The following is a 16262-nucleotide window of genomic DNA, read 5'->3' on the forward strand; positions in this document are numbered from 1 at the left end:
TCATTTTGTTCTTGGTTTCGACTCTAATCAAGAAAACAGACACAGCATACATGTTCAATGTATCATAGGTCCAATTTATAGGCACTTTATATATTAAAAGTTTTGAGCATGTATTGTCAAAATGATACGTATACTGTTTGTTATGTGTGATTGCACCATTGGGAATGTTTGGAATTTCGCTGTACTCTGTGTAGTGACAATAAAGGAATCTAATCGTTTGTGTGAACGCACGTTGGGAGCAGTCGCTGCCGATCCACCCGGGGTAGCACTGGCAGGATCCATCGATGGGGTTACACGTGCCGTTGTTGGTGCAGCTGCAGCGCCACGCACAGTTCTTCCCAAAGTGACCGCTGGGACACACTGCGAACAAGAGAGGGGTGTGTGTGTCAGGGGGGAAGTAAGACAAGTTTATTTATATAGCACCTTTCAACACAAGGCGATTCAAGGTGCTTTACAAAAATGAAAGACATTCAGACAAAGGCATTTAAAAACAGTCATTAAAAAGAAAAGATAGTAAAAGAAACATTAAAAGACTGTCAACGTTTTCCCCAAAACTAAGAAAATACCCAGTCGTACCTAGTAACCCACTATAAAATAGTCATACCTTGTATCCTACTATAAAGCTCACAATAGTTTTACTAAAACTAAGAAAATGTACCCTATAGTCCACCCTCGAACGATAAGATCCTTTAGTTTTTTTCGAAACTAAGAAAAAACTAAGAAAGTACAGGTATTTGAGTTCAACATTTGAGAAGTAGAAAGTACAGGTATTTGAGTTCAACATGTAAGAAGTAGAAAGTACAGGTATTTGAGTTCAACATGTAAGAAGTAGAAAGTACAGGTATTTGTGTTCAACATGTAAGAAGTAGAAAGTACAGGTATTTGAGTTCAACATGTAAGAAGTAGAAAGTACAGGTATTTGTGTTCAACATGTAAGAAGTAGAAAGTACAGGTATTTGTGTTCAACATGTAAGAAGTAGAAAGTACAGGTATTTGAGTTCAACATGTAAGAAGTAGAAAGTACAGGTATTTGTGTTCAACATGTAAGAAGTAGAAAGTACAGGTATTTGTGTTCAACATGTAAGAAGTAGAAAGTACAGGTATTTGAGTTCAACATGTAAGAAGTAGAAAGTACAGGTATTTGAGTTCAACATGTAAGAAGTAGAAAGTACAGGTATTTGAGTTCAACATGTAAGAAGTAGAAAGTACAGGTATTTGTGTTCAACATGTAAGAAGTAGAAAGTACAGGTATTTGAGTTCAACATGTAAGAAGTAGAAAGTACAGGTATTTGAGTTCAACATGTAAGAAGTAGAAAGTACAGGTATTTGAGTTCAACATGTAAGAAGTAGAAAGTACAGGTATTTGAGTTCAACATGTAAGAAGTAGAAAGTACAGGTATTTGAGTTCAACATGTAAGAAGTCAAAGTAAAAAGTAATCTGAAAAATAAGTAGTAAAGTACTGATACCAGAAAAATTGAATTGAGTACAGTAACGAAGTATTTGTACTCCACTACTTCCCACCTCGGGGTAACTCACCCTCGTTGCACAGCGCCCCCCTGAAGCCCGGCAGACATTCACACTGTCCCGAGACGTGGTGACACGGCCCGACGCTGTGAACACACTGAGGACACGTCTGACTGCAGCGGTGACCGAAGTATCCCGGAGAGCAGACTGCAGGAAGCGCAAAGAAAAGCACTTTAAACGTCAATACATCAGAACTCCCATGTTTAGTCCCACAGAGGGGACATTTACATGGTTACAGCAAAGTAAAGAGGCATACATAAAATACTAGAGTGTGTGTGTGTGTGTGTGTGTGTGTGTGTGTGTGTGTGTGTGTGTGTGTGTGTGTGTGTGTGTACTCACTCCTCTGACAGGTGGTGTCTCTGTATCCTGGAGCACACTCACAGGTTCCCTCGTCTGGAGAGCAGGACGCTCCGTTCCTGCAGTTACAGGAGAGCGAGCAGTTTGGACCCCAGCGGCCCTCTGCACACACACTGTCACAGTGGATACCTGCTCACACACACACACACACACACACACACACACACACACACACACACACACACACACACACACACACACACACACACACACACACACACACACACACACACACACACACACACACACACACACACACACACACACACACCTTTTAGTTTATTTTGTAGAGACTGCATGCAACTGACAACACTGCAGAAAACAATCTTCTACAGTCTCTTCATGTGGACTAAAAGCTGTCCAAAAATGTTAGTTTTGGTTTCTTGTTTTATTTTGAAATCTATTTTGTCTTGTTTAACTTCCTGTCTCTCTGTTTCCCCTCCTGTTTGATTGTCCAATTCTTTACACCAGCTACCCCATGTGTTTACCCCTTAGTGATGGAATTGTCACGATCTGTCTGTGTTGTGTTTTGTCTTTTTCTGTCTTTGGTTTCATGTTTTATTTTGAAAAGTCTTCACCTCCTGTCTTGCCTGTTGCTGTCTGTCTGTTTTCCCTCCAACCTAATTACCCGATTGCGTTCACCTGGTGCCCGTGTGTTTTCTCCTCCCTCCTCACCTGTGTCTTGTTTGTGTGATTAGTCTTGTGTGTATTTAAGTTCTGATTTTTCTGTCTGTCTTTGTCGGTTCATTGTTTGTCTTTGACTGTGTTCTCGTGTTAGTGTTCTGTTTGTGCCTCTAGACCAGGGGTTCTCAAAGTTTTGATGAGTGAGGGCCAATGTAGGTACCCAATATTGGATTGAGGGCCGCCCAAGAAAAAACGGAACACAAAATAATTCCAAAACAAATCCTTTCTTTATTTTATTAACCAATTACCGCAACTCGCGAGATGCCTAGTTGCCATGCAACCAGTAGTCTAGCAAACTTTCCACAAGCTGTCATTCATAATTTAGGAATGTCAACCCAGGGGGTGCAGTTTTACCATTCTTAAATTCCATTCTAATTCTTACTAGATACGACCATGGAGGATTAAAATATAACGCATGCATTTCAGCGTGTCACATTAACTATCGCGGGCCGCACTTTGAGAACCCCTGCTCTAGACCTTGAAATAAAGGTATTTTTTCAGTTTATTCTGCATTTGGGTCCTGCCTGCTTCACTCCACCGTAACAGATCCCTACATTGTTGTTGTGTCGTTGTGGGTGTCTCCGGTATGGAGGAGGATTAGGGCCACATGAAAACAATGTTTGGGGGATGTGAATTATTATTATTTTTTAATTCTGAGAAAAAAGTCATAATTCTGAATTCTCTCTCTTTCCACATCCCCCAAAAACGTTTTTCGTGTGGCCCTAAGCCTCTTCCGTACTCCGGCCTGTAATAAAAATGATTATGAGTTGTTACCGGTCCATCCAGCCAGACAGCGGCAGTGACCCGTGGAGTGATGACAGCCGTCAGCATGGCTGCAGTCACAGCGCTCCGTACAGTCCAGACCATACGTGCCGTCCTGAGGAGAAACACAACCAGAGATACAATTCAATATAACATGATGCAGTCAGTCAGTCTACAGAGAGAAATAGATCAATAAAGTGCAGAGAATAACAAGAACCAATCAGTTACAACTCATCAGAATCAGAAACAGGTTTAGCAGGTAAGTTGACACGTACATGGAATTTGACCTGGGGCCTGTACTACGAAGCTGGTTCAACCTAACCTGGATACGTTCGAGTTAGCCGGTTGGCCTAATCCAAAACGTACGCTCTCGCTAAACGGTACTACGACGCTGGTTATCAAGTGGATCGCTCCAGCCAGCCGTGTCCTATCTAGTTAGGTGCGCGCTCACATGAAAGGGGTGGTATTTGGAGCATTCGACCAATCACAATCATGGAGAAGCGTACTGACAGCGCAGCGTCATACTTCCTGAATGAAAAGTCAACTTTAATATTAGACACATGAAGAAGTTAAACTTTAAACATCCATGACTTAAACACTTGATCCAGGATCAAAGCCACAGAGCTGCACCTGCAAGGTGAATACAGCTGGTAACAGAATGCGGACATTAACAGGTTTATGATATCACTGCCCCGTCTAAAACACGATCTGACTTTAATTACATTTGACTCGAGTGTTTCGTCAACTTAATGTGTTGCTTAAAATAATACTTCTGCATCCAGCATGTGACACTGAGTGTTGCACGGCCAGATACGGCTCAGCTGACTCAGATCAGGAGATATATGATACATTATGAAGTGATATGCCGCGGAGTGTACTTACTGTTACTCTGATCCGGTTACTTATGTTGTGGCAGATATTTAAGTAAGCTTTCTTAACGCTAATGTTATAATAGTCAGATTGCTCTGAAGATGGAGGTGATATTCTATTAATGTTCTAGAACTTTTCGTATTCAACATTCTAGAATTTTCATTCAACATTCTAGAATTCGTATTCAACATTCTAGAATTTTCATTCAACATTCTAGAATTTTCGTATTCAACATTCTAGAATTTTCATTCAACATTCTAGAATTTTCGTATTCAACATTCTAGAATTTTCATTCAACATTCTAGAATTTTCGTATTCAACATTCTAGAATTTTCATTCAACATTCTAGAATTCGTATTCAACATTCTAGAATTTTCATTCAACATTCTAGAATTTTCATTCAACATTCTAGAATTCGTATTCAACATTCTAGAATTTTCGTATTCAACATTCTAGAATTTTCATTCAACATTCTAGAACTTTCGTATTGAACATTCTAGAATTTCATTCAACATTCTAGAATTTTCATTTTCAACATTCTAGAATTTTCATTCAACATTCTAGAATTTTCGTATTCAACATTCTAGAATTTTCATTCAACATTCTAGAATTTTCATATTCAACATTCTAGAATTTTCATTCAACATTCTAGAATTGTCATTTCAAATTCTAGAATTTTCATTCAACATTCTAAAATTCGTATTCAACATTCTAAAATTCGTATTCAACATTCTAGAATTTTCATTCAACATTCTAGAATTTTCGTATTCAACATTCTAGAATTTTCGTATTCAACATTCTAGAATTTTCATTCAACATTCTAGAATTCGTATTCAACATTCTAGAATTTTCATTCAACATTCTAGAATTTTCATTCAACATTCTAGAATTTTCGTATTCAACATTCTAGAATTTTCGTATTCAACATTCTAGAATATTCATTCAACATTCTAGAATTTTCGTATTCAACATTCTAGAATTTTCATTCAACATTCTAGAATTTTCATTCAACATTCTAGAATTTTCGTATTCAACATTCTAGAATTTTCGTATTCAACATTCTAGAATATTCATTCAACATTCTAGAATTTTCATTCAACATTCTAGAATTTTCATTCAACATTCTAGAATTTTCATTCAACATTCTAGAATTTTCGTATTCAACATTCTAGAATTTTCATTCAACATTCTAGAATTTTCGTATTCAACATTCTAGAATTTTCATTCAACATTCTAGAATTTTCATTCAACATTCTAGAATTCGTATTCAACATTCTAGAATTTTCATTCAACATTCTAGAATTTTCATTCAACATTCTAGAATTTTCGTATTCAACATTCTAGAATTTTCATTCAACATTCTAGAATTCGTATTCAACATTCTAGAATTTTCGTATTCAACATTCTAGAATTTTCGTATTCAACATTCTAGAATTTTCATTCAACATTCTAGAATTTTCATTCAACATTCTAGAATTTTCATTCAACATTCTAGAATTTTCGTATTCAACATTCTAGAATTTTCATTCAACATTCTAGAATTTTCGTATTCAACATTCTAGAATTTTCATTCAACATTCTAGAATTTTCGTATTCAACATTCTAGAATTTTCATTCAACATTCTAGAATTTTCGTATTCAACATTCTAGAATTTTCATTCAACATTCTAGAATTCGTATTCAACATTCTAGAATTTTCATTCAACATTCTAGAATTCGTATTCAACATTCTAGAATTTTCATTCAACATTCTAGAATTTTCGTATTCAACATTCTAGAATTTTCATTCAACATTCTAGAATTTTCGTATTCAACATTCTAGAATTTTCATTCAACATTCTAGAATTGTCATTTCAAATTCTAGAATTTTCATTCAACATTCTAAAATTCGTATTCAACATTCTAGAATTTTCATTCAACATTCTAGAATTTTCATTCAACATTCTAGAATTTTCGTATTCAACATTCTAGAATTTTCGTATTCAACATTCTAGAATTTTCATTCAACATTCTAGAATTTTGGTATTCAACATTCTAGAATTTTCATTCAACATTCTAGAATTTTCATTCAACATTCTAGAATTTTCATTCAACATTCTAGAATTTTCGTATTCAACATTCTAGAATTTTCATTCAACATTCTAGAATTCGTATTCAACATTCTAGAATTTTCATTCAACATTCTAGAATTTTCGTATTCAACATTCTAGAATTTTCGTATTCAACATTCTAGAATTTTCATTCAACATTCTAGAATTTTCATTCAACATTCTAGAATTTTCGTATTCAACATTCTAGAATTTTCATTCAACATTCTAGAATTTTGTATTCAACATTCTAGAATTTTCGTATTCAACATTCTAGAATTTTCGTATTCAACATTCTAGAATTTTCATTCAACATTCTAGAATTTTCGTATTCAACATTCTAGAATTTTCATTCAACATTCTAGAATTTTCGTATTCAACATTCTAGAATTGTCATTCAACATTCTAGAATTGTCATTTCAAATTCTAGAATTTTCATTCAACATTCTAAAATTCGTATTCAACATTCTAGAATTTTCATTCAACATTCTAGAATTTTCATTCAACATTCTAGAATTTTCGTATTCAACATTCTAGAATTTTCATTCAACATTCTAGAATTTTCATTCAACATTCTAGAATTTTCGTATTCAACATTCTAGAATTTTCATTCAACATTCTAGAATTTTCATTCAACATTCTAAAATTCGTATTCAACATTCTAGAATTTTCATTCAACATTCTAGAATTTTCATTCAACATTCTAAAATTCGTATTCAACTTCTAGAATTTTCATTCAACATTCTAAAATTCGTATTCAACATTCTAGAATTTTCATTCAACATTCTAGAATTTTCATATTCAACATTCTAGAATTTTCATTCAACATTCTAGAATTGTCATTTCAAATTCTAGAATTTTCATTCAACATTCTAGAATTGTCATTTCAAATTCTAGAATTTTCATTCAACATTCTAGAATTCATATTCAACATTCTAGAATTTTCATTCAACATTCTAGAATTTTCATTCAACATTCTAGAATTTTCGTATTCAACATTCTAGAATTTTCATTCAACATTCTAGAATTCGTATTCAACATTCTAGAATTTTCATTCAACATTCTAGAATTTTCATTCAACATTCTAGAATTTTCATTCAACATTCTAGAATTCGTATTCAACATTCTAGAATTTTCATTCAACATTCTAGAATTTTCGTATTCAACATTCTAGAATTTTCATTCAACATTCTAGAATTTTCATTCAACATTCTAGAATTTTCGTATTCAACATTCTAGAATTTTCATTCAACATTCTAGAATTCGTATTCAACATTCTAGAATTTTCATTCAACATTCTAGAATTTCCGTATTCAACATTCTAGAATTTTCATTGAACATTCTAGAATTTTCGTATTCAACATTCTAGAATTTTCATTCAACATTCTAGAATTTTCGTATTCAACATTCTAGAATTTTCATTCAACATTCTAGAATTTTGTATTCAACATTCTAGAATTTTCATTCAACATTCTAGAATTTTCGTATTCAACATTCTAGAATTTTCATTCAACATTCTAGAATTTTGTATTCAACATTCTAGAATTTTCATTCAACATTCTAGAATTTTCGTATTCAACATTCTAGAATTTTCATTCAACATTCTAGAATTTTCATTCAACATTCTAGAATTTTCGTATTCAACATTCTAGAATTTTCGTATTCAACATTCTAGAATTTTCATTCAACATTCTAGAATTTTCGTATTCAACATTCTAGAATTTTCATTCAACATTCTAGAATTCGTATTCAACATTCTAGAATTTTCATTCAACATTCTAGAATTTTCGTATTCAACATTCTAGAATTTTCATTCAACATTCTAGAATTCGTATTCAACATTCTAGAATTTTCATTCAACATTCTAGAATTTTCATTCAACATTCTAGAATTCGTATTCAACATTCTAGAATTTTCATTCAACATTCTAGTATTTTCATATTCAACATTCTAGAATTTTCATTCAACATTATAGAATTTTCATATTCAACATTCTAGAATTTTCATTCAACATTCTAGAATTGTCATTTCAAATTCTAGAATTTTCATTCAACATTCTAAAATTCGTATTCAACATTCTAGAATTTTCATTCAACATTCTAGAATTTTCATTCAACATTCTAGAATTTTCGTATTCAACATTCTAGAATTTTCGTATTCAACATTCTAGAATTTTCATTCAACATTCTAGAATTTTCATTCAACATTCTAGAATTTTCGTATTCAACATTCTAGAATTTTCATTCAACATTCTAGAATTTTCATTCAACATTCTAGAATTTTCGTATTCAACATTCTAGAATTTTCATGTTCACGTTCACACAGTCAGTGATTTTTGCCGGCCGTCTTTCCTGCAACGGCAGTTTTTCTGTATTTCCTCTATCCTGTAATATGACTTGATCGCTTTAAACTCCGCACACTGAGCTCTGATTGGTCAGCAGGCGGTGCTTTCACTGAGTTGAGCTCTTAGCCTGCTCCCGACCAGGTTAGCCGCTAAGCATAAGTTACCATGGAGATCTAGCCTGCTAAAAAGAGAACCAGCTTCGTAGGACCGGAAAGCCGGAGTTTTCCCTGAAGTTAGCCGGCTAAGCGAAAATCCTGCTTCGTAGTATACCCCCATGCAGTGGCGAGCCGTGACTTTTCTACCTAGGCCCTCTGACCCCACCCCCCTCTTCCCTTGAAAAAAAAAATGTTATTACGTCACAGCCTATAGTATACTTCTTCAGCGGAATATCAAAACAGCGGCCCAGGGTGCAATACGCAAATTAACGCGTGCGCACACACACACACACACACACACACACACACACACACACACACACACACACACACACACACACACACACACACCACACACACACACACACACACACACACACACACACACACACACACACACACACACACACACACACACACACACACACACACACACACACACACACACACACACACACACACACAGCCTTCTACTTGCTACAAACTTAAAAAAAAAGACGACGCACACACACATCATCTCGGGCTCGCGCAGCACACACACAGACAGACATAGATTGCGCAATAATGTATTGCGCACCTTGGAGGTGCAGCGCAGGCATATTGTCACTCAAGAGATGCGTAGTTCATTTGGAAAACATGTTTTTCTTTTAGCCTATTTACCTCGTTAACGTAAATAATACTCTTTCATGCTATCCGTCATTACACTTGCGACAGCGCTGATCAGGTCATTCTGAATCCTTGAAGATGTGCCGGTAAAGACTGTTGATGTGGCGAGGTGTGTGTGCAGGTCGCTGTCATATTCTGCCACTAAATCCAGCAACTCTATGTAATTCCCCTTGTTTGATGAAGTTACACTCTCATCGTGACCTCGGAACGGCAACTCCTGCTTGCCCAAGTACACCACACAATTTATGAGGCGTTTCAAAATTCCTCGGTTCCTCTTCACCTTTTCATTATGAATGATGACACCCCGGCGTTGTTGCTCATCCAGCTGGAGCTCTATCCTGGTGTCCCCAAATGTTTTAAGCCGAATAGTAGCTCTGAGGTGACCTGAAGCATTCTGATGGCGATGTGCTGATTTGGATAAACTTCCTAAATCAGAATATAAATCTTTGGCCCATGACCCACTGTCCGCTCCAAAAAGCAAGCAATCCCAGCAGTACAGCTTTTGTTCCCTGGTTGATCCGGTCATCCAGTTGTATCTGGCGTAATTGCCGATATTAAAATGCCTCTCGAACCGTTTGGTTTTTTGAACCAAAATAAGCTGTGGTGTTGGTCGCCCTTTGGTAATTAACTCCAATTTATCCGTGTAACTCATTCTTGAAAAGACTCAGTTAGTAGTTTCGCAACGATGTCATCACTATCACTAACGTGAGCCATCGTGAATGAACGTATGCTAATTATCTAATTCCTAGCTTGACCCGTTGATATATCACATGCATAAACTTGGCAGCGCAGCGGGCGGAACCTGTCATAAAGTCCGCGATAATAAAGCCCTCCCATTTAGAGGGGAGATATGATTGGTCAATTGGACTGTCACTTGACATTACTCTCTCGTTGAGTTTACTATAGCGGGCCCTCTGTGAATCGCAGAGAGGGCCAGACGAGCTTTTTTCATGTAACGGTTAAGCTAACCCTTCACATTCAAACAGAAACTGAACAGGCAGATTCGAAGGATTTATTTCTTTGGAAATGTTATTTTAAATACAATTAAATCAAGTTTTTTCGGTAAAACTAATGAAAAATATAACAAAAATAATATTTAAAAAATATATATTTAAAAAAAAGATATATTTTTTAAATGTTTTTAAATATTATTTTTTAGAATATCTTAGGCCCTCACAGAGGGCCTAGAGGGCCCTGACCGCTCGCCACTGCCCCCATGGTGTGTGTGGAGTGTGTGTGTGTGTCACCTGGCACTGCAGCTGGCACCTCTCTCCTCTCCACCCTGCAGCGCAGCTACAGCGACCCTCCAGAGCGCTGCAGGACGCTCCGTTCACACACAGACAGCTGCGGTTACAGCCCAGACCCCAGCGCCCACTGGGGCAGCTGATGGAGCAGTCCACCCCGTGCCAGCCTGTAAACAACAACAACAACAACACACACACGCTTTAGTTCAGATGCAATGTAACATCAGACGATAGAACAGATACTATTTTCTTGACTGGAAAATGTCATTTAGAAGTAATATTTAGACTAAGACTAAGAAGGAGCAGTCCACCCCATGCCAGCCTGATCAACAACAACAACAACAACAACAACATCACACACACGCCTTAATTCAGATGCACTGTAACATCAGCATATATACTGCATTGATCGATACAGTACATAAAATATGGTAAACTAATGAATACAAAATAAACAGTAGATATTTACAAACCAACAGTAGTTTTCAGTCATTTAGAACGCACACACACACACACACACACACACACACACACACACACACACACACACACACACACACACACACACACACACACACACACACACACACACACACCACACACACACACACACACACACACACACACACACACACACACACACACACACACACACACACACACACACACACACACACACACACACACACACACACACACACACACACACACACACACACACACACACACACACACACACACACACACACACTGCATTGATCAAAAACGAATAAATACAAAATAAACAGAAAATATATTACGAATCAACATTAGAAAATATAAATATGTAGAAAGTAGACCAAAGTGGTATTATGTCTCCTCTCCTCTCCTCTCCTCTCCTCACCTGGGGTGCAGGAGCAGGATCCGTCCACTGGTGAGCACAGCGCTCTGTTCTTGCAGCTGCAGGAGGAGGAGCAGTCTGCGCCGTGACTTCCTGCCGGGCAGGGCAGCGAGCAGGCGGGACCCTGAGACCGTCACACACACATCTCTGAATTTCACTTTCACCCACAAGTGCTTCACATCTGACCTTCTAAATGTTTTTAACTCTCAAATAAGGCGATGCTTTTCCCCCTCGTCTGCCTTTGTGTGTTGGCATCAAAGAACACCGCTGACACACTGTGTGTTTATTCATATTAACTGTTCAAGTTATTTTTCACGGTTTAAATTGACAGCAGCATCAAGAGCATGTGTCAAGCAGCCAGAATGAGACATCTGTTGTTTGTCATAACGAATGTTTAAGGATGAATTTTATGTGAAATATATTATATTATCCAAGTGTGTGGAAGCAGTGGGGACGTGTGTGTGTGTGTGGTCTAGCATTACTATACTTGTGGGGACCTAAATCTGTTTACATAGTCACGTGTGGGGACTGGCTTCCCTTATGGGGACAAATTGGAGGTCCCCATAAGGGGAGTCATTAATTTTAGGGTGAAGACTTGGTTAGGATTAGGCATGAGTTGGTTATGGTTAAGGTTAGGATAAGTCTCCAGGAAATGCATGTAAGTCAATGTAATGTCCCCTGAAGTGGTGTGTGTGTGTGTGTGTGTAATGTAAAAGGTACACTTTGGTTTATGACACTTCATACTGCTGCCACAAGAGGGTGCTAATGAGTCATATTATTAAGAATAGCACCGAGATCTTATACTGAAGTAAAAATAGCAATACTAAATCGTAAAAAATACTGAAGTAAAAGTCCTGCATTCAGAATCTTACTAAAGTCAAAGTAAAGGGATTGAAATGTACTAAAAGTAAACACGAATGGGGAATGGTCTCGAGGTGATCGACCCATGCTGAGTCCCACATGAACCTGGCTGACGTCCTGAGGCGTGTTTACCGTGAAGCCCGGAGCACAGAAGCAGTCTCCGCTCACACCGTGGCAGTCGGCTCCGTTCTGGCAGCGGCACGCCTGCTGGCACGACTCTCCATAAAACCCCGGAGTGCACGTCTCGTTGCAGTAGAGTCCGGACCAACCGGGCCGACACGTGCACTCTCCTGACATCGGGTGGCAGCTGAGAGGAGAACACACCATGTTTGCTGCTGTGCGTCTATTGTTGCCTTTTAGAAACACTGCATCTGTATCATCCTGCAGACCCTGAACCCGACTGGTCCGACTCAAAGCTAGTGAAACATTTTCTACACGTTGACAATTGATAATAAACATGGAAGAAGACAACAGAGACATTCAGAACGAGAGACATTCAGAACGAGAGACATTCAGAACGAGAGACATTCAGAACGAAAGAAGTCGATTACATACAAAAAGAATAACACAGCCTGAGCTCAAAGCTTTAACGGACCGTTACTAAAGGACCTAATGATGTTTTCCCTCCCTTATGTGCGGTGACACAGGTTGAACCTGGCAGTGTGTGTGTGTGTGTGTGTGTGTGTGTGTGACGGACAGCTGGTCCACCTGACACACTGTCCCATTGAGCCGCAGCAGGACAGCTGTCCTCTGCAGACACATGACACATGCAGTGCCAGCTGTGCAGCGACCTGATCACTGCAGTCAGCTGCCCACACACACACACACACACACACACACACACACACACACACACACACACACACACACACACACACACACACACACACACACACACACACACACACACACACACACACACACACACACACACACACACACACACACACACCACACACACACACACACACACACACACACACACACACACACACACACACACACACACACACACACACACACACACACACACACACACACACACACACACACACACACACACACACACACACACACACACAAAACATAATAACTAAGGATAGTCAAAGCTGCTAAGAAATGTGACTACAAATTATGTATGTGTGTGTGTGTGTGTGTGTGTGTGTGTGTGTAGAGAAGGAACAGCAGTGTTTGCCTCATGTTGACAGTCATCAGATTGAATTCATCCCGACTACATTGTGACTTCACATTGACTTCACACGGGGGCTTAAGGAGATCAACACGGGCTCATGTTCACTTTTTGTATCGTGGTTATTTCCTTTTGAACTTGTGATACTTGTCGCGTCGGCAGAAAGACCCAGACTCAAAAGAAAGCTTCTCAACTTCCAACAAGACTCCATGAACTAAACAGTGTGTGATGTACCTGTGTGTGTGTTGTGGATGAACAGTGTGTGATGTACCCGTGTGTGTTGTGGATGAACAGTGTGTGATGTACCTGTGTGTGTGTTGTGGATGAACAGTGTGTGATGTACCTGTGTGTGTTGTGGATGAACAGTGTGTGATGTACCCGTGTGTGTTGTGGATGAACAGTGTGTGATGTACCTGTGTGTGTTGTGGATGAACAGTGTGTGATGTACCCGTGTGTGTTGTGGATGAACAGTGTGTGATGTACCTGTGTGTGTGTTGTGGATGAACAGTGTGTGATGTACCTGTGTGTGTTGTGGATGAACAGTGTGTGATGTACCCGTGTGTGTTGTGGATGAACAGTGTGTGATGTACCTGTGTGTGTTGTGGATGAACAGTGTGTGATGTACCTGTGTGTGTGTTGTGGATGAACAGTGTGTGATGTACCTGTGTGTGTTGTGGATGAACAGTGTGTGATGTACCCGTGTGTGTTGTGGATGAACAGTGTGTGATGTACCCGTGTGTGTTGTGGATGAACAGTGTGTGATGTACCCGTGTGTGTTGTGGATGAACAGTGTGTGATGTACCTGTGTGTGTTGTGGATGAACAGTGTGTGATGTACCCGTGTGTGTTGTGGATGAACAGTGTGTGATGTACCTGCGGGTGTTGTGGGCGTAGCACGGGCACTTCCTGTCGCAGCGCAGGCCGTAGTGTCCCTCAGGACAGAGTCTGACGTCACATGTGTCTCCTGTGTATCCGGGCTCACACACACACATCCCGTCGGTGTGGGAGCACTTTCCGTTGTTCTGGCATTGACACGTCTTCGCACAGCCGGCACCGTAAGTACCAACCGGACACTCCTCCTGGCACCTGCACGCACACACGCACACGCACACGCACACACACACAGTGTATCCATCAGTGATATGTATGAGAAGTGCAGGTGAACAGATTAGATTAGAATCCTTAACGACCACACAGCCAGGCTGGTGGAATTCGTGTACGGTGCAGAGTGTTACAGCGTGTTCCACACAATTCAACATACAATAAAAACACAGCACAGGGCAAAGACATATCATACATAAAGTTCAAGGTGTGGTGGATTGTGATTGTTCATTGGGGTTATTTAGAGTCCATTTAGTGTCCGCATTGCAAAGGGGAAGAAGCTGTTTTTGAAGCGGGCGGTTTTGGTGGACAGTGACAGCAGTTCTCTGTATAATGGAACATATTGAGTTCATATCAGTCAGATGTGCTTCAGGGGTATCGACACCTGATTTGATTTGATATACTTTATTAATCCCCGTGGGGAAATTGTTTCTCTGCATTTGACCCATCCTAGTGTTAGGAGCAGTGTGCCGCCATTTTGAACGGCGCCCGGGGAGCAGTGTGGGGAACGGTGCCCTGCCGGGACTTGAACTGGTGACCTTCCAGTTGCCAAGCCAAGTCCCTATCGACTTCCCCACCACCGCCCCATTGGATTTAACCTCATGATAACAAACAGTATCTGCAGATAGTTGAAGCAATATAATGCAGTTTGTCAAAGTCAGCTAAATAAAAGCACGGACCAATCACTTGAATACACTAATATACTACTATAATATCCTGTGTGCTATTTTTAAAAGACTGGTGAACAATATAGTCACTGCAGCCTTTCAACAGCCCCTCTAATTGTTAACGCACAAAATATATATCTAGATTATTCTCTTTTGTAATAGAGACATATCTGCATCCACTTCACACACACACACACACACACACACACACACACACACACACACACACACACACACACACACACACACACACACACACACACACACACACACACACACACACACACACACACACACACACACACACACACACACACACACACACACACACACACACACACACACACACACACACACACACACACACACACACACACACACACACACACACACACACACACACACACACACACACACACACACACACACACACACACACACACACACACACTTTCAGACTATTTTTCTCCTAAAAACAGCAACGTGTAAGACGCTAGCAACAGGAAACATGTACTACCGTTGTCTTTGAGCAACTCTTATTGATTTAAGTCATTTATTTAGAAGTTTCCTTTAGAGAAAGAGCACTACTTTATTGCACGGAAATGCTAAAATATGTATCAATAGGATTTGTTTGTCATTTATCAGGGTCTATGCAGGAATCCTGAAGTCAAAGTAAGACCTTTTCTAAGCCCCTTTCCATACATTTTAAGACCTCATCGCCACTTGGAGTTCTAAACGGTTACCTTGGCGACACAGTATTGATTGTCCTTCCTGCTTATCTTCCAACCATTTGGACGCAGACTTGCATTTCCCCATAACGATGTTGCTTAGCAACCGGCGTAAACGGACCGTCGCGCGCTATCAAGCAGT

At 39.1% G+C, this 16262-nt stretch overlaps 1 protein-coding gene across 1 annotated transcript in view; it reads right to left on the reverse strand.

The window, feature by feature from the left end:
* Positions 1 to 16262, reverse strand: part of megf10 (multiple EGF-like-domains 10) — an 89811-nt gene that overhangs the window by 25911 nt on the left and 47638 nt on the right. Inside the window, 8 exon segments of the mRNA XM_034096008.2 lie at positions 232 to 360; positions 1538 to 1672; positions 1865 to 2011; positions 3341 to 3443; positions 10698 to 10861; positions 11578 to 11698; positions 12568 to 12742; positions 14497 to 14709. Of these exon segments, the coding sequence (XP_033951899.1) occupies positions 232 to 360; positions 1538 to 1672; positions 1865 to 2011; positions 3341 to 3443; positions 10698 to 10861; positions 11578 to 11698; positions 12568 to 12742; positions 14497 to 14709 (1187 nt within the window).

The sequence above is a fragment of the Pseudochaenichthys georgianus genome, chromosome 12, assembly GCF_902827115.2.
Source record: "Pseudochaenichthys georgianus chromosome 12, fPseGeo1.2, whole genome shotgun sequence".
NCBI lineage: Eukaryota > Metazoa > Chordata > Actinopteri > Perciformes > Channichthyidae > Pseudochaenichthys > Pseudochaenichthys georgianus.